The sequence below is a fragment of the Arthrobotrys flagrans genome (genome assembly GCF_004000055.1).
Source record: "Arthrobotrys flagrans strain CBS H-5679 chromosome Unknown unitig_15, whole genome shotgun sequence".
In the NCBI taxonomy this organism is placed as follows: domain Eukaryota; kingdom Fungi; phylum Ascomycota; class Orbiliomycetes; order Orbiliales; family Orbiliaceae; genus Arthrobotrys; species Arthrobotrys flagrans.
Window position 1 is genome coordinate 3,660,924 of NW_027137545.1, and position 17,627 is coordinate 3,678,550.

General features: G+C 47.5%; 7 protein-coding genes across 7 annotated transcripts; 1 reads left to right on the plus strand and 6 right to left on the minus strand.

Moving 5' to 3' along the window:
- Positions 1 to 40: 40 nt before the first annotated feature.
- Positions 41 to 1,437, plus strand: DFL_000952 (uncharacterized protein; the record flags this gene model as incomplete). Its single annotated transcript, XM_067639420.1, has 3 exons — positions 41 to 207; positions 283 to 365; positions 428 to 1,437. The coding sequence occupies 3 exons, from the start codon at positions 41 to 43 to the stop codon at positions 1,435 to 1,437; spliced, it is 1,260 nt and encodes a 419-aa protein (XP_067495510.1).
- A 173-nt stretch (positions 1,438 to 1,610) lies between these two features.
- DFL_000953 (uncharacterized protein) lies at positions 1,611 to 2,085 on the minus strand (the record flags this gene model as incomplete). The annotated part of the gene is made up of 3 exons (XM_067639431.1): positions 1,611 to 1,746; positions 1,832 to 1,965; positions 2,032 to 2,085. 3 exons carry the CDS (start codon positions 2,083 to 2,085, stop codon positions 1,611 to 1,613), a joined length of 324 nt encoding a protein of 107 aa, XP_067495511.1.
- Positions 2,086 to 2,697: 612 nt separating this feature from the next.
- Positions 2,698 to 3,857, minus strand: DFL_000954 (uncharacterized protein; the record flags this gene model as incomplete). The annotated part of the gene is made up of 5 exons (XM_067639443.1): positions 2,698 to 2,945; positions 3,009 to 3,275; positions 3,338 to 3,455; positions 3,512 to 3,612; positions 3,794 to 3,857. 5 exons carry the CDS (start codon positions 3,855 to 3,857, stop codon positions 2,698 to 2,700), a joined length of 798 nt encoding a protein of 265 aa, XP_067495512.1.
- Positions 3,858 to 4,684: 827 nt separating this feature from the next.
- On the minus strand, positions 4,685 to 5,522 carry DFL_000955 (uncharacterized protein; the record flags this gene model as incomplete). Its single annotated transcript, XM_067639454.1, has 4 exons — positions 4,685 to 4,873; positions 4,951 to 5,026; positions 5,092 to 5,150; positions 5,226 to 5,522. 4 exons carry the CDS (start codon positions 5,520 to 5,522, stop codon positions 4,685 to 4,687), a joined length of 621 nt encoding a protein of 206 aa, XP_067495513.1.
- Positions 5,523 to 6,028: 506 nt separating this feature from the next.
- DFL_000956 (uncharacterized protein) lies at positions 6,029 to 9,341 on the minus strand (the record flags this gene model as incomplete). Its single annotated transcript, XM_067639466.1, has 4 exons — positions 6,029 to 8,501; positions 8,555 to 8,664; positions 8,732 to 9,025; positions 9,090 to 9,341. The coding sequence occupies 4 exons, from the start codon at positions 9,339 to 9,341 to the stop codon at positions 6,029 to 6,031; spliced, it is 3,129 nt and encodes a 1,042-aa protein (XP_067495514.1).
- A 490-nt stretch (positions 9,342 to 9,831) lies between these two features.
- On the minus strand, positions 9,832 to 11,007 carry DFL_000957 (uncharacterized protein; the record flags this gene model as incomplete). The annotated part of the gene is made up of 4 exons (XM_067639477.1): positions 9,832 to 10,286; positions 10,353 to 10,434; positions 10,527 to 10,585; positions 10,761 to 11,007. The coding sequence occupies 4 exons, from the start codon at positions 11,005 to 11,007 to the stop codon at positions 9,832 to 9,834; spliced, it is 843 nt and encodes a 280-aa protein (XP_067495515.1).
- Positions 11,008 to 12,431: 1,424 nt separating this feature from the next.
- DFL_000958 (uncharacterized protein) lies at positions 12,432 to 17,485 on the minus strand (the record flags this gene model as incomplete). The annotated part of the gene is made up of 6 exons (XM_067639489.1): positions 12,432 to 12,916; positions 12,978 to 13,536; positions 13,588 to 13,851; positions 13,919 to 16,951; positions 17,016 to 17,354; positions 17,426 to 17,485. 6 exons carry the CDS (start codon positions 17,483 to 17,485, stop codon positions 12,432 to 12,434), a joined length of 4,740 nt encoding a protein of 1,579 aa, XP_067495516.1.
- Between the last annotated feature and the right edge of the window lie 142 nt (positions 17,486 to 17,627).

The following is a 17,627-nucleotide window of genomic DNA, read 5'->3' on the forward strand; positions in this document are numbered from 1 at the left end:
CTCATCCAAGAATCACATACTCTCCATATACACGATCACGATGTCATCGCGTTACGAGGAAGCTAAGAATGCCTCCAAAACGGATCCCGACAAGGCAGTAGCCCTGTATAAACAGATACTATCGGAGAACCCGGGGATGAAAGAAGCTGCGTTGAAGGAATATGAGCTTGCTTTGATGGACCTTGGTGGGATCTACCGAGATAGAAGGTACCTAGCCTTCGACTGCCATCCTATTCTTGTAGCTTTAATAGAGCTCTGATTATTATTTGATCGTATTACTAGACAGACACAAGAACTCGCCGAACTGATCACCACGAGTCGATCCGTGATGACATCCTTCGCAAAGGCAAAAACCGCGAAGATTGGTACGGACCGGTCCCAAAGAGATACCAGCCCTTCCGTCACTGACATAAACCCGCGTGTACAGTCCGTCAGCTAGTCGATCTATTTACCACCATCCCTAATACGGTTGACCTTCAGATCAGTGTCACAAAGTCATGTGTGCAATGGGCTATATCCGAACGCCGGTCCTTCCTCCGACAGAACCTTGAAACCCGACTTGTCGCCCTTTACCTCCAGAAACAATCGTACCATGAAGCTCTTACCCTAATCAACTCGCTCCTTAAGGAGCTTAAGAGATTGGATGATAAGATGGTTCTCGTGGAAGTTCAACTGCTAGAATCTCGCGTCTATCATGCCCTCCGAAACATTCCAAAAGCCAGAGCATCCTTAAGCTCGGCCAGGACATCAGCAAACTCCGTATACTGCCCTCCATTAATGCAGGCAAATTTGGATATGCAATCTGGTATCCTGCATTCGGAAGAGAAGGATTTCAAAACGGCATTTTCATACTTTATCGAAGCTCTCGAGGGATACGCATCGCAGGATGATACGGATAAGGCGGTAGCGGCGTTAAAGTACATGTTGCTGTGCAAGGTCATGCTCAACCTAGCGGACGATGTCCATTCCATCATCACAGGGAAAGTAGCGCAACGGTATGCGGGAAAGGATGTGGATGCCATGAAGGCTGTTGCGAAGGCCCACTCAAACCGATCGCTTGCTGAATTCCAGCAATCTTTGATGGAGTTTAAGGACCAGCTTATCGCCGACAGCTTTATCAAATCCCATCTCCAAGCTCTCTACAACACGTTGCTCGAGCAGAATCTATGCCGAGTTATCGAGCCGTTCTCAAGGGTTGAGATAGCTCATATCGCCAAGTTGGTCGGCGATATGAGCCCCGCCAAGGTCGAAGATAAGCTATCGCAGATGATACTAGACAAGGTTATCAACGGAGTTATTGACCGTGGTAGCCAGTGCCTCATCATATATGAAGAGACACAGAAGGACAAAGGTTTCGAGGCAGCCATTGAGACGATCAAGAAGCTAAGCACCGTTGTGGATGTGCTGTATACAAACCAAGCCTCTCAGTTGGATTAGATACGATCTAGTTTTTAGATGTATAGCGACAGCGAGACCAGAATAATAGTACAATAGGATCAGATATCCACCCCGGCCGTATGTTTCTCGAATGTAAACTGGGGGGAAAGGGATTACAAGCCTCCCTGAATCCACTTAATGAATACAAATACAAACGACATGTTCCTATTCCATCATACCTCTTTTTGAGATTGTATTGATATCAACATGTCATCCATGATTCTATTTGCAGTATCCGCCACCATGATGTCCTGCCTGAACTTTGGCTGACGAAGGAGGTCCAGTGCGTTCAGTGTAAAAGAAGGATAACTAAATATTCAATGGCGTTAGCATGTGAGTCCGAAAATCAATTAGAGGGATTATGACGGGCGGTGTGACCCCAAAAAAGGCTCACCTCAGGAATTTAACATATTCTGGCTGCCTCCAGTAATCCAGATACTCTAGATACTGTAAGAACGCCTCATCCTGTAGATACTTGCCCTGTGCAAGATAGTTCAAGTAGAACGGGTTTGCGAGGCATTGGACGAACTGTCGCGAGAATTCGGATCCGGTTTAGTGATCAGACGAGCATGTGCGTGGGAGGTCAAAACCTACTTCAAGTTCGATCTCAAACCGAGTCTTGTCATCCGGGATCGTCGGGGCAGCCATCTTGATCCTTTCCGGTGACCGGTCGCGTGCTTTGGAGAGATTTGACGTTTCACGAGGAAATATCCACCAGATAGAGAATTGGCGGTCTCGTAACCAAACTATGGAGAATTGGTCGGTTTATACGAATTCCTAGGACGCAACACAGGCACAGAAGTACAACTTCTACAAGCCGGGAAAACGTGAAAGCACGGCCTAATGTAATAGCATAGTCTCATCCCCGTGAAAATAAATATAAAAAGCGCCATCTTAATGTTCCGTGAGTACTTTATCAAGTCCATGGGGTATTCACCAAAACAATATACAGTATCGTTTATTTCACGGGTGAATATTGGCTTTCATGCAAAAGAAATGCAGCGAATTCCATTCACGAAAACACACTATGAACAACTAGAATTAACTGGATCGAAAAAAATGCAACTAGCAAGAGAGAATGAATTTTGCATGAACGAAAGCCAAATTGCTATTGGTGGAACCGAGCTTGGATGCGCGGGCATCTGCAAATTATCCCAAATAACCTGTGTCGAGCAATAGCTATAGAGTGGGGGATGCCAAAAAGACAACCTATCTTCCCAACTAGACCGATACTATCCTCATCCAAAACTAGCCTCGTTTCTACTCGGTTTTCGTTGTGTCGCTCTTAGCAATCTTTTGACGATCCTGGTAGACACTGACAAGCTTTCCGGTGATGTCGTTGGCATATGCCTTTGCTTTGGCGGAGTAGTCGGCAGTATGCTTCTCAGCCAATCCACGGGCATTCTGAAGCTGATCGTTGGCAGCGGCGGACGCCTGGCGGATGTGGCTATCGATAAGCTCTTGGTTTTGGAGATACAGCAAAGGAACAGTGAACAGAAGGACATCGGCTAGATAATCTCGATTAGTATGCGACTTTCACCATTCGTGGGAAATAAAACATTGGAACATACCGAAGATCAATAGGCTCCAAATTGGCATAAACTTGACCAGGAAATATCCAATCAATGAAAAAACAAAGGATGCAATAGTGACTGTCAGGTTCTCGACAAAGATGACTCGTTGGAACTCCAAGACAACAAAGTTCAAGAACTCGTGGATTTCGGCAAAAACCATTTCGAGATTCTCACGGGGGATCGTGTAGTATTTTGCCGGGCGAACTTGGGTCATAAAACCAGTTCCTGTCGTCGGTCTTCCAAGATATTCAACCGCGGCCGTAGCTATATACGGAAATTAGTAACCAGTTATGCCGGATCTCGAAACCTACTTTTCAAGGACATACCGGCAAATGTGATATATGCAGCCTTGAAGGCATATCGGAGAATATTCACGTAATGCCCCAGCAGGAAAAAAGCCAGGGAAGATGCAAAAAGCAGACCGGTAGTTCGGGGATATTTCCACTATAGAGGATTCCATCAGTATCCTGCTTCTGGATGGTAAACCGAGTTGAACGTACAGTGAAGGTGTCGTAGAAAAAGCTATGGAAATGTGTGACCGTAGGGTCTTTAGGGACGAAGTCCTTGGATGGCGTGAAGGGGTTGGTCTCGTTCGGTTGGTCTATAGAGTGAATTACTTCGTCAGTATTGAGAAGTACGGTACGGCCCCAGTGGAGGCTCCACGGCTAGTTTGTCTTGAGGAATCCGAGTCTAACTAAACTGCACTTGAAGGGAACAATGTGGTGTTAGTTTGTAGAATCCGAAATAAGATCAGTCGAGAATCCGAATATTTCTTACCTTACCAGGACTGACGTCAGCGGTGATAGGTACCACCGTAGGGTAAGGGTTGGCAGATTCATCAGACATGATGGCGATAGTTCAAGTCGAGCTGTCCTGGACGTTGATGGAAGAATTCCTTGGACGTGGGGGTTTTATCGACGATACGAAACGAAACTATGCGATACGGTACGATGCGATATGATAGACGAAGTTGTGTCGAGGGATGGGTTTCTGTGGGATGTGTTTTTGGGGAGAGTAGAAAACAACAGATATGCTGGTATGCTGCCATAGGTCACATCATTCATTATGATATAATACTTATATACCACTGCACTTAAGTACCTCTGACCCATCAAAACCAGGATAAACCAGGAAAAGTTAACTGTGTGATGCCCAAATCGGAAGTCTCGAACAAATTCATTCCTGCACGTCGTGGTGGGCCGGAGACGTGCAATTTTTGCTCTCACATTTTTTCAGGTGGCCAGCGGGCTTGTGACTTTTTAGCACGACCCCTCCACACACGGCCAACACCACATGCCGGTTCTCACGATATCTACTGGACTGTACTGGGCTGGCTTTGCCATCACGGATCATTCTTATTAAACACTAAACTGCATATACGGAATATGTTTGGAGGTGGAATAGGAATACATGATCTGGCATTATCGCAGAGAGACCCACACCAGCTCAAGCCACAGTCTCGAGAGAGATACAGAATCGAGCCCAATTTTCGTTATCATCTTCAAGCTAAGCCTTAAGCGATACAAAAAGCAAAGTCCACAAATGTTACGGTCGCACAGGCCAGGCCGGAGACTTGGCGGTGTGGGGCATCCCCGGCCGCGCCCTGCCGGTGCAGTGCATGGACGCAGCATGTAAGTACATCCTCCTGCGCCTGTAGCTTTAGCTGTTCATATTCATGTAACAAGCTCTTTGCTCCTCCTCCATAGTTCGATATCTTTCAGACTGATCTCACGAAGCGTATTGACACTCGCAACTTTCCCAGTAACCGCACCCTTTGCAATTTCAAGGGTGCGAGGAATACTAGCGGCATGGGCAATGGCGTATGTTGCCGTTAGCGTCTTGACCTTGATGACGCCCAATCTCTATTACATATCAAATACATAATTTCAATCCGTCAGCCCTCTAGCTTCCCGGTGTCATTGGAATACTAGCTACTTACGGGATCTTTGACTGAGCCATCGTGAACACCGTCACCCAAATCCCCAACCCAAGCCTTCAAAGCTGAGGAATAGTGTCTAGGTAGGTTCGTTTGTCAGATTATTGTAAATATTCGCCTTCTCAATCTTAAGAATGGACTTACTTTTTAACCTCTTCGGTGTCCTGAATAACCTGAGCCGTGCCGCTAATCGAGGCCCAATCCTGATATCGATACCCAAAGTCAGCTGTCTAGTCTCTATGATTCAAGCTAAATTGGGTACAAGGTATACTACTTACCGAGTCCTTCAGGAAGGATATGTTAATATGCGGGTCGCTGTTCAGTTCGTCCGTTTTGCTTGTTGCTGTATTCGTGTGGAAAATAAGGTCGATGCCGTTTTCGGTACCAGCTATGGCCATGCATCGGCTCACTAGCATTCCGCTGGCAGAATCTCTGGTGGTCATCATACCGAACTTGCATTTGGTTACAAATTCGATAAGGCCATTCACCTTTCCTTCAACTGAAGTTTCCGTGTCGAGGTTCTTCTCCTTATAGGGGTCGACCGGTTTATCGCTGCTGGATCCCGAGAGCGACATGACGGAGTATTTGGAAGGATAATGGATGTTAGTATTTTATTCAAAGAGTGTATCCGATTTTAGGCTTCTTGCTAGACCAGAGTGTGTCTATAATTTCTGAGAATCGTTGTTTCTTCAGTGTTTTTGGATGAGGGTTGGGAAAGGGTCAAATATCTTCTTGCCTCGGGCGTGTCTACGCGCTATGTAGTCGAAGGTATGTACATTACCATTTATATTTAATATACACCTTCATACGTGTGCTCAAGCTTTGAAATGTCACGTATACAGTTTTGTTTTTACGTCAGTCTGAGATAGTATTTTCTTCTCTTCCGTTAAATTATAAAGCCCGTCCATTTTTGTCACCGTGTGATGTAAGGAGCCAGTGACGTCAACTCCGTATAATATGCTCAAGTTTGATAAAGAGACGCCGAATCGTAATGAACAACAAGGTAAACGAAAGAAAACTTTCAAAGTATCGCGTCATAGGCTGAAAATAAAGGGCCAAGGTCTGTTATATACAAACTAAACTACTCCGTCTCAATAGCCTCAATGGCTGCAACCGCACGCTCGGCCTCATCCTCGAAGAATCTGACAAGGAGCTCGCCCTTCTGGACAAGCTGCTTCTCCGCCCGTTTCGAAACATCCATAATCCATTCGGCAACGGTCATGTCCCGTTCTGACTCAGACAATCCTTTCGATTGTGGCTCTATTTCTTGATTTTCCTTCAATCCATCGATATATAGCTCAACGTCTGTTGACTTCCATGGCTTCTGTGACTGAACTGGGGCGAATGTGACGTCTTCTGCTCGGTTCCTGGGTGTCATCAATGCCAACGCTCCATTATGTGACTTTGATAGAACGGAAAGGGGTGTGCGCGATTGCTTCGGAGACACTATTATTGACTGTTCCCGAATATCCTCTATCGGGGAGACATTTGGTTCCACTTGCACCGATCCTTCGGCTGACCTTACAAAGCTTACGTCTTTAATGGACCCCTGGAAGCTGGTTGCTACCGTCATTTGTGAAGCGGGCATCGAAAATTGGGTGTTCGGGATGCTATCCCGAGATCCAATATCGCTTAACATACTAGGGGAAGACGGGCTTTTGTCGGCCTTGGATGTTGGTGGAGCCTCCGCTTGGGCCTTTTTTTGCGGAGATGCCCCCTGTGGCCGTGCATAGCCATTCAGGATAACATCAATGGTATTATCTTCAGACGTTGATCCTTGTATTATGGCCGATCTCGCTTCTTCCGCGCCAATATCGTGATTATCTCCAAAATCATCGATAATAGTCTCCTGTTCCTCCACGGTCGAGTCTTCGTGACCAATTGGCACCTCTACTTGTGCTACACTCTCTTTGGAGGTTGCCGTGGAGGAGGTGGATTCCTGGCGAGGCGGCACACTCGGTTGTACTTCAGGTTTGTCGGGTTTCTGATTTTTTTGTGATTTCTCAGAATGAACCGACACCCCTGTCTCCTTTTTAGAACTTGCTTGAGGCTTCGCCGCCTTAACCGCCTTGACCGTTTTTCTCTTTTTACTGGTTCGCCTATCCTGGCCGTCGTCTGTCACCACATCAGACTTTCGTTTCATGTCCTTATCCTTAGTGGGAGAAATCGATGTGGAGCGAGTGGCCACGAGTTGGGCGGATGACGTTTTCTGGGAATTCTGGTTGTCGTCTTGAGGGGAGTGATCGGTCTCCTTGATAACCGAAGTTGCTTCAATGGCGGCTTCAACAGATGTCGATTCTACAGGTGGAGCTGGTTCTGGAACCTTCGGTATGGGCTCGGATTCTAAATCTGCAGGCACAACTTCACCTTGCTTAGGCGTAGAAGTTTGGGCTGGATGATCTAACGGGGGTCTGTCGTTACTCTCAGCTCCACCTGCTGGGGTAGCTTCGTTAGACACATTCCGGGGGGTCGGCAAGGCTTCAGCAGCAGGTTCGATATCATCGGGGTCTTCTAAACCGGTGACATCGCCGGCTTCCGATTGGGTATGCGTTAAATCCGAAGGTTGGGGCTTGGTCCGCGTTAACCCCTTCCGTCGCGGTTTCGGCTGTGTATGTTCTTGATCTTCGAGGACAGTGGTTGGAGCAGGGCTAGGGGAGCGTCGAGATGCTGGCTTTGTCCTCGTTAATCTACGAGTGGTCTTCTTGGCTGGCGGCTGAATGACATCAGATTCCGTCAATTCGTTGGAATCGTGCAGGTCCTCAACTTCGGGATCAGGGACCGAGGCGTTGGCTTCCACCTTCACACTATTATCATCTAGGCCTTCGAATCCCTCCATGATCTCTCGCTCTAGCTTTCTATCGATCTCCTCGTCGCTTGGTCGAGGAACGTTCAAAGGCGTTTTTGATGTGACCTTCTTCTCTGCCTTCCCTGGTTTAGCCGCTGCGGTTGATGGCCGGGTGGCTTTCTTCTTTTCCTTTGGTTTTGGTTTGATCGGAATATTTTGAAAACTGGCCGACCCTACATCGTCGTTATCTCCATGGGCGAGATGGTCCGGAACGCTGACAACGAGATTTGAAGTCGAGGGCTGATTCGCCATACTTGCCCTTGTAACCCGGCGTTTAGTCGGGCGGGGCTTCTGGGCTTCTTGGCCCTCAGGAGGAAGTTGCTGCCCATCTACGGCTTTCATTACGTTCTCTTCCTTATTTGGAAATAGCAACTTCTTTCCGCCCTCCTCCATTGCAGCGCTCCCTCTCTTTTTTCCACGTGTCGGCTTTTTCGACCCCTTTGCGTCGTCTTCGGCATTCCCACCTTTTGAAACCGGTTCATGTTGATCGTCATGATCAGGTTTACTCCTCGGGGCGGCCTTTTTTCGTTGATTTATAGGGGCCTTCCGGGCACGGGAAGCCCTTCTCTTTGATCCAGATTTCTCCTCGACTTCTTCGGCGGCTGTCGGCTCGGTGGTGTTAATTTCCTCCTTGGCGGCGGAAATCGAAATATTCGCTGTATGCTGTAAAAACAAACAATTTCCTGACCCAAGCTCCTCGTGAGTTTTTCTATTAATATAGTTAGTGCCTTGGATCCGGTTTGAGAGGTCTGCGTGCCTCACCTTGGGTCATCGTCCTTTTCCCATGCATCAATGGATAGTGAGCAATAGGGGCAGAAAACCGTATCATCGCCCTCCCATCGGGGCCTGAATATGAAACCCGCCATTACAACCTTGGATGAAGCGGGTCAGTCGGCTTGAATAACATCGGAAGTTTTCATGGATTTCGGATTCGTTTACCTCTTCCACGGTTGGTTTCCAACCCTTCTTATCCTCATGGGGCCACCACTGATCAAAAGTCATCCGTCGTGCCCGACGCATTTCCTCTCCGAGCGGTTCAGCAACCATCCCCCCATCCACCACTAGATCCCGGCACATTGTGAGTGCCCATCCACATGTGGTACCATGCCGTCCATGTTGCTCAGCTGGATCATCTTCGGGTTCCCAAAACGACATGTTCTTCTGGCATAAAAAGCATGCCACATTATCTTCTTCGCCTTGTGTTGGTTTAAAATAGAAACCGGCCCGAGCCATCTATCATCCCCAATGCAACTGTCAGTGGGTCATGTCGAATGAGTTCCCAGGTACAACATCATACCAGCTCTGCAGCAGGGTGGTTCGCCGGCCAGCTCCATTTCGGGGCCTTTGATCCCTTCTTTGCATTAGATTGCCGTTTACGCGCTGGCGGTGAGGTGAACGATTTAAGCCGCTGTTCCTCTGTAAAGTATTGTTTGACGCCAATGAAGTTTACTGGTGGGATCGACTTCTCATCAGCATCCGGGCTGACAACTTCTGTGACAGGCGTCTTCTTGACGTTGTTCTGCTGTCGGGTTGAGAGCCTGCGACTCATGTTGAATATAAAACGGTGGCCTCTAGGCAGGATACAAGCCGAGTGTTCGTAGACCGAGGGAAATCTCGAGATATGGCAGTCAACTGCTCTTTACCGGAATAATATTCTAATGTTGATGAAGAGCACTTCGGGAGTGTTAGGGGTATCCATGAGCGACGCCAGCGCGTGTTGTTGTTTTTGTTGTCATGATTTTGGTGTTTTGCTTCGGCAACCGTTTTTGGAATAGTGCACATCCTTCTCGGCACTGACAGATAGGTAAATACCACACCTACAACTCGCCCCCGATCCTCTCAATAGAATATCTGATCCATAGCTATGGATAGATTTTAGCCTGGCCGTACCCCCTTTGAAACCCAATTACATTTGCCTCTTGTGGTTCTTATATCAATACATATCCTAGGTTAAACGTTCTGTAGAATACAAGGTTCGTATGTTGCCGTTATTTTGTAACATGCTAATTTTAACATGTGCATGCACCACGCTACTCTGCTCAAGAGCTTTGGAATCCAGGCCACTCCGAATCTCCGTATCTCAACTCCATCAGGATACTTGCAGCTTGGATCTCCGCCTCTTGTTGGTCTAGCGGTGATTCAGGATAAGAAAGCCGCGGTGGCATCCACAGCCCTTTACAGGTTGTAAGATATTGTTTCCACGCATCTTCAATGGGTGGTAGCTTCTCCTGTCTATCAGCCCTCATGACTCCCTCTTCAACATATATCTGCCACTCTACGACAGCCTGTTTTGCTTTGACCGCCTCAACAACGGAGCTTTCGATCTGGAGAGTCTCTTCGCTCCCATACTCTTTCCCACCCGACAAAATTTTGTCGCGCTCCTTCTCGCACATCGCCGGGAAGTCGTTTCCAAAAATCGGGGAAAGGGCATCGCGGATGCTATGGCAAAATCGGGAGCATATGGCCTTTGCTGCAAGGTATGGTATCCAAAATCCTATAACAAAGAATAGGGCGCGTTAGTAGTATATCCCGAGCCTCGTTTACACGAGGAGCTGCTTACCCTGCGCTTCAATGTTACCGCCGGTTATGCTAGCGTAGCAATCGTTGAGTCCGTTTCTAGTCACACAACGGCGTGGAGTGTTCTAGTAGTATGCCAGGAACCGTGTATATCAGCTATTTCTCACCCTTTTGATGATACGGGAGCACGGTTTGCTTTAGTGCTTTCTCAGCATACCTTTTTCCTAAGGGCATCGAACTCCGATGATTTGAACATAGGACTAATCCGAACGTGTCCTGTTTCGTAGTCCCATAATACCGAATGTATTATCTCTCGCCCGGAATCGTGATCTTGGGTTATAAAAGTATACTTGTGGGCTTGAAATGCAGGGGTGATTATCTATTAGCCTTTGTCCGTTTCCAGTAGCGTATTGCTATGAAAGAATTAAAACCCCAATACCAGTATACCTACCACGCAAGTCTGTCCTTTTTAATATATACTTCAGATCCCGATGGAAAGTCCGGTAAAAGCGTGCATCTTTGAAGTCGGTGTCGTGTGTATCGGAACCAGGTGATAGAAGCTGGATTCTGAACGCCTGGTGGGACTTCTGTAAATCTTCGGTCTGGGGAAAGTAGTAGGGGTAATTGACCCGACTCTCGTCGTAAGTGAATCCGTCCCTTCGCTCGCTTGCCGTCATGCAGGCCTGTGTCGTAGCCATGGCGGTGTAGTACTGGTTATAGTGATATCGTAGTACAACGACAAGGAATTGAAACACTGTGGTGCCCTAGATCGATTGTTTGCTTAAAGATGGGTGGAGCCTAAAGCTTCAAAGCTCATCAACCAAACACAGGGTTCTCTAAGGTCACAATCTACTATCTTCATGCGCTCACGCCATATATCCTTTCTCCCTCCACATCACACCATCTCAAAGCACAGCCATCAGCTCTCAGCAGCGTCCAGACTTCTTTGACTGCGATTAGTACATTCTGATGTTAGTATATGTCGTTGGTCGTTATCTCCGGATTATCCAATAACGGGGTCTGTATTAAGGTTGGAGTATAAGGTCTCGACGTCGTCGGACTAATCGATCGCTTGATAGACTTGCGGTAGATGAAGCTGCAAACCCTCGAGCCTATGCAACCCCCCACAATCACACAAACCGTAAGTTGATAAGATAAACACGTTTACAAAAGTTCTACTTCGGTTCGCGGGTCAACAGATCCCTTGAACATCGATCTTAGCGGCATGGAGTTACGATGTGAATAATCTCGAGTTGGCGAGGGACTCTTTGCCTAATGCATGACCGACCCTCAGCTGCTTCATAACACAGCTCTGAGAAATATTGATAACGGACTCGCACTGGAGTGTGAAGGGACCAGTGTCTACAGCCAGCCTAGTGTTCTGAAAAAAAACTTGAAGTCGGTCGTTTATCGGGTGCTGAAGTACCGTGGTATGCCCAAAGTTGCGTATCTGTAGTTACTACTTACCAGTAGGCGCTGAGTATACACATGACAGAGGTGATAAGATACCTACTAAGTAGGTACTTAGCTAGATATTGAATTTAGGAACGTGGAAGTATTTTGCATTACTAAATTTAGATCCCTCTATTGCAACGATCAACGTATAGAAACCTGCAAAGCGCACCTTCCCTCCTCTTTCAAACGGGAACTCGAAGGCGTAGCCTCTAACCAAATACAAACTTGTAGAATATATAGCTTGCCTGATATTCTGTCTGTACCCGTGTCGATCGGGAAGTAGGAACACCGGGGTACGGCATGCTACACCAAGCTAAACATTCATGAGCTCCCTAGACTACTAACCTCGATTCTATCGGTTGCAAAAGCCAATGCTTGTCTCTTATAGGGGAAGGTAGCCTTGGAAGCTGTTCGGCTTCAAGTCGACCCACCTCCCAATTTCATGACGGGTAGCTTGAATCAAAAACATCGACTGAGGCTAGCAGCCATTAGGTGGGGTTGCTGCGAGAGAAGAGATAAATGCCTGTGAGGGAGAGGCATACAACAAGCTTTAGGCTAATTAAAATAATTACAAGAAGAGCAAGAAACTATGTAACGAAAATGAGGAGGGAGAATTAATTCGCAAGAAAGCCCGGACGGATATCTAAACCAAAGTTTTCATTGTTGCTCAGTCGTCATCATCGTCGAAATCGGATTGTTCTTCTTCCTCAGCTTCGGAAGCACTTTCTTCATCAGAGTCGAAGATATCGGCGTACTTTGAGGGCTTGGCCGCTGCAGCTCGTCCCGGCCTGGCCCTGGGAGCAATGGGTTCAGGATCACTCTCTGAACCAGCATCAATCGGAGCCTGTTTACGGGTGGGTTTGACGTCTCCGTCCGTTTCTTCGTCGCTGAGGTCGATAATTCGCGATTGTTTAATTGCTTTAGTTGCCTTGGTTGCCTTGGTTGCCTTTGGAGCGGTGTCCTTGTTCTTTGCGCCCGCTGGACGCCCACGTTTCTTTGTGGCTTGTGCCTTCCCTGTCGTGGGTTCGTCGCTGTCTCCCGAACTTGCTGGCTGTGTCTTCTTGGTCGCTGGCTTGATGGCAATATCCTTTTTGCCAGCTATAGAAACCTTCTCTTTCCCTTTAGCGATAGGACTGCCTGCGTCAGAATCGTCTGTATTTGGATGTGTGTTAATATAGGTCTTTTAAATGTCCGTATGGTAAACTTTACTCACCCTCTTCATTTTGTCCGAAATCATCATCCTCCATATCGTCGTCCGAAAGATCAATGATTCTCGGAGTCTTTGAATTTGCCGCTCGTGCTGGTGCTCTCTTTACGGGGGTGTGATTCTTAGCATCGTCATCACTAAAGTCGAAGATGCCTTTGTCTGGATCCTCCTTCGCGGGTTTAGCAACGGGCGGTGCCTTTTTGGTGACTTGAAGGGTCATCTGCTTTAACTTTGGCGCGACCGGCTTTGGCGCGGCCTTGGATTTCTTTGGTTTGATCACAAAATCGTCGTCCGAGCCTCCATCCGAACCGGTGATTAGCTTTTTGGCAGCGGCCTTGCCTGCGGCCGTCTTGACCTTTCTAGACTTCTTAAGGACGCTGCGTTTAGCTCCTCGCTCTTGATCTTCCTTCAATTGCTTGTGCCATTCTTCCATGAAGACGTCAATGTCCTCTCTCCACAAGTCCTTAGGCGAACGCTTGGCAAGGGCATCGATTTCGTCTTCCTTGGCCCCGCACTCAGCCAGTAGCTTCTCGACCTTTTCTTTGGTTAAGGACCAGATGGGCATCTAGTATAGAATTAGTAAAACGAGCTTTACGGCTTGGGTTGGTATACATACTCCCAAAAGATAGTTATATCCATCGCCAACACCGTCATCTCCTGCGCTGGGTTCGTTTTCTTCGACGACGGGCTCGGTTTCTCCGGCTTCTTCGGCCTCCTTCTTGTTCGAGATCGCATCAAACTTTTGCGATCGAAGTTCTGCGATAAGGGCGGCCTTCTTTTTGTTCGACACCACCAGCTCCTTCTTGATGATCATTTGAACAAAGCGGGCCTGATTTGTGAGTTTCCTTAACTGTTTGTTCAATTCGCCGAGAAGATAATCCTATAGGTTTTGTTAGCAGGGACCAAATGTATGAGTAGGCATTTTTTTTATTGCACGGTCGTCTTACCTTGCGCGACTGGTAAAGTTTGAGACGGACGAAATAAAATTCCTTGAGAATATCCTCAGGAGTTTCGTATCTAGTTAGTCGACCTTGGGCATCGAAAGCAACCATATTGGTAGTACTAGCAGTTTTGTTAAGCTTGAAGCGGGTTTCTAGCCCTTCCTTCAGGGCTGCGTCCATGGATGCCTTTGAGTCCAACTCTACTGTAAAGTGAACTCGAAGATCGGAGTTATAGTCGAGATAATCTTTGATCCAGGCCTTCTCCACCTTGGCAACTTTCTTGTCCTTGTCCTTACCATCTTTCTCTGGGGGCCTAATGATGTCATCGAGTTTTTCTTTGAACTCTTGAGTCCAAAGTCGGACGGGTAGTTCTGTAATTTCAACGGTAGTGTCATTAACCTGGTTGATGATACCGGAGAACTGATATTTTTCGGGAGTTAAGCGCTCCACCCGCCCTTTGAATCCACGGTACCACGGCTGCATTGGCTCGAGGTCCTGATCGTCGAGAAGACGGCGGATGTTCATGGCTACATCCTCTGGGTTATAGTTGGGGATGCTGGAACTCCACCCGGTGCCGATACCATCCGATCCGTTCATGAGGATGAGGGGTAGCACTGGCGCATACCAGTTGGGTTCGATCTTGTCCCCATCTTCATAGTTGTATTCAAGAATGGCATCGTCGGTAGCTGGAAAGAGTGCCCTGGCGAATGGTGATAACATCGTCGAAATATAACGAGCGCTCGCTGCATCTTTGCCACCCGCCAACCTTGACCCGAAGTTACCAATGGGCTCGAGTATATTGACATTGTTGCTGCCAACGAACGTTTGGGCCAAAGCGACGATCGTTTGAGCGAGAGAAACGTCACCGTGCTGGTAATGTGTGTGATCTAAGACGTACCCAGCGAGCGATTGGACTTTGACTTCTTTGGTGAGTTTTCTCTTGAAACAACCGAACAGAACCTTCCTTTGACCTGGTTTTAGGCCGTCGATCGCGGAGGGGATGGAACGTATATTATCGGCCATTGAGAAAAGAATCAGTTCTTTGTTGATAAAATCATCGTACGAGATCTTCCCGATGCTGTGATCAAGATAGACGCCGGGGCGATATTGCCGAAGCCACTCCTTTCGCTCTTCGATTTTTTTCTTCGAGAAGACCATATCGATGAGGCCACGTTCCTCAAGTTTCATGCTGTGGAACTCCTTCAGATGCTTGTCCAAATCCGAGAAATAATCCTTTGCTTCGGCACTGGATGAGGTACCCAATCCTTTGTAGTACTTCGTTTGCCAGCCCTTTTCGGTATTCGTTTCCTTCCACTCTTCGTACTCAGGCATGGTGAAGAAAGCCCTTGATTTCGTGGGTTTGGTCACAGGGCCTTTGTATGCCTTCACAATTGGGGTGATAAATTCCAGCAGAAACCCGTCAAGTTTGAGAAGGCTTGGGAATTGAGCGTCAAGAAAATTGATCAACAAGCCTTTGATGTGACTACCGTCGTGATCTTGATCTGTCATGATCATGAGATGACCGTAACGAAGATCTTTGATATTATTTTCGTCGTAGACTTTTTTGTGCTGCAATCCGAGAATTTGCTTGATGTTTTGGATTTCTGCATTCTTTGCAATCTGGTCTGCTGGTGCGTCTCGAACGTTCAGCATTTTTCCGCGTAACGGAAACACGCCAAAGAGATCCCTTTCTACGACATCCATGCCGGCCATTGCCAGCGCCTTGGCTGAATCGCCCTCGGTCAAGATCAGGGTGCATTGCCACCCGTCTTTCGTTCCTGCTTTATTCGCATCCACAAGCTTCGGGTTAAGGATACGGGCTCGCCTCGAACCGTCCGTCTTTTTTAACAGTGCGTCTGTTTTGGTCTGGGCTGTATCCGAGAGAGCCTCCTTGATACCGCTCTTGACGACTTTGGTCAGGAAAGCGTCCGAAATCTCACAGGTGCTCCCGAATGCGGTAGCACGGGTAGTAAGTTGCTCTTTTGTTTGAGAAGTAAAGGCGGGATTTTCGATCAAGCAATTGATAAACAGGAAAAAGTGGCTTCTGATTTGGGCTGGTTTCAAAGCCGCCAGTGCCTTTTGTTTTTTCATCTCTGCGGTGAGGCGAGCCACAATCTTGTCAGCGATATAATTGACGTGGGTTCCACCAGAGGTGGTGGCAATGGAGTTGACGTAAGAGACCTGCTGGAAGGTGCCATCCGATACGGCAAATCCAATCTCCCACCTATCGTTGACTCTTTCATATGCAATAACGGGCGGTTTGCTATCCAACTCGAGAATCGCACCGGATTCCTGCTTTTCGCGTAGGATAGAGTCGACGTGCAATTGCATAAACGCCTTGAAATCCCTGATCTTGATTTGCTCTCCATTGTAGTAGACCTTTAGATCCCGACAACAACCGGCGAGATCGTAAACCCTGCGGCGTACCAACGACTCGAAATGACTATCAATTTCCGTCATCCCGAATTTCTCCAGATCCGGCTTGAATGTGACCTTTGTGTATTCCTCGGCTTTGGCCATGGGCTTGATTATGGGCTTCTCGCATATCTTCATGTTGTTCCTCCAGACTTGTTTGTATTTCTGTTTCGACTTCTTGTCTGCTGTCTCGAGGATGAACTCCGTCGAAAAAATGTTACAAAGCTTCGCACCGAAGCCGTTTCTTCCACCGACGACCTTTTTCTCGTTGTCATTATAGTTGCTACCGGTGAGAAGGTGTCCGAATATCATCTCCGGGATGTATATTTTGGTTTTGTCGTGGATTTGAATCGGGATGCCGGATCCGTTATTGTAAACGCTAATAGTACCCTTCTCACGGTCGAATTCAACTTTTAACATGTTCATGCCGGGATCTCGGATCTTGTTATCGGCGGCGTTGACGATAATTTCGTCAAAGATTTTGTAGAGCCCGGGAACAAACGAGACTTCCGAATAAACCATTCTATCTTCGTCTTTGTTGTGGATCCACATCTTGCTCTCAGTTCTCTCGACGGACCCAATGTAGGTATCCGGGCGGATGAGAACGTGCTCTTCTTGCGAAAGCTGTAAGGAGGTTCGTCAGCAAAGCGAGACGGCCAAAGAGCAGGTTGTAAGCTGTGACACTCACCTTCTGATACTTGTCAGAAGCATTCTGGTCCTTCTTTCCTTTGTCCAAGGTAGCTAACTTCCCGACAGCCTCGTCGACATCTTCTTCTTCCTCGAGATCATCATTGAGGTTTTCGAGATCTTGGAGAGGCTTCCCAGGCTTGGTTGCACGTCCTGCAGCTCCCTTCTTAGTAGCTGCTGTCTTCTTGACCTTTTTTGGTGGGGTATCGGATAGATTTCCGTCAGAGCCGTCGTCGTCATGATTTGCAGGACGTTTTTTCCCAGCGGTTTTGGGGGCAGCCACGGATTTTTTGGGTTTGGGTGCGGCTTTGGCGGCGGGTTTCGCCGCGGTCTTTTTCTTCTAATTTATTCGAACGGCAGGCAGTCAGCAAAGTAAATAAAATCTTATCACGATAATACTAATTGGCTTACAGGCGTTGGGTCGTAGCCATCAGAGTCATCTGAGATGCCGAAGATCGATTCGTCCTCCATGATAGGAGCAGCTGATGCCGAGGAGGTATTCGTCAGATATCGTTTAAAACCGTTCGTTGAGATGAAAGCGGCAGTAGTATGAGGCTTCCTTAGTGGGAAGTAGTTTCTTTCGGAATAAGAGGAGCTTTGGGTAGGTAGTTTT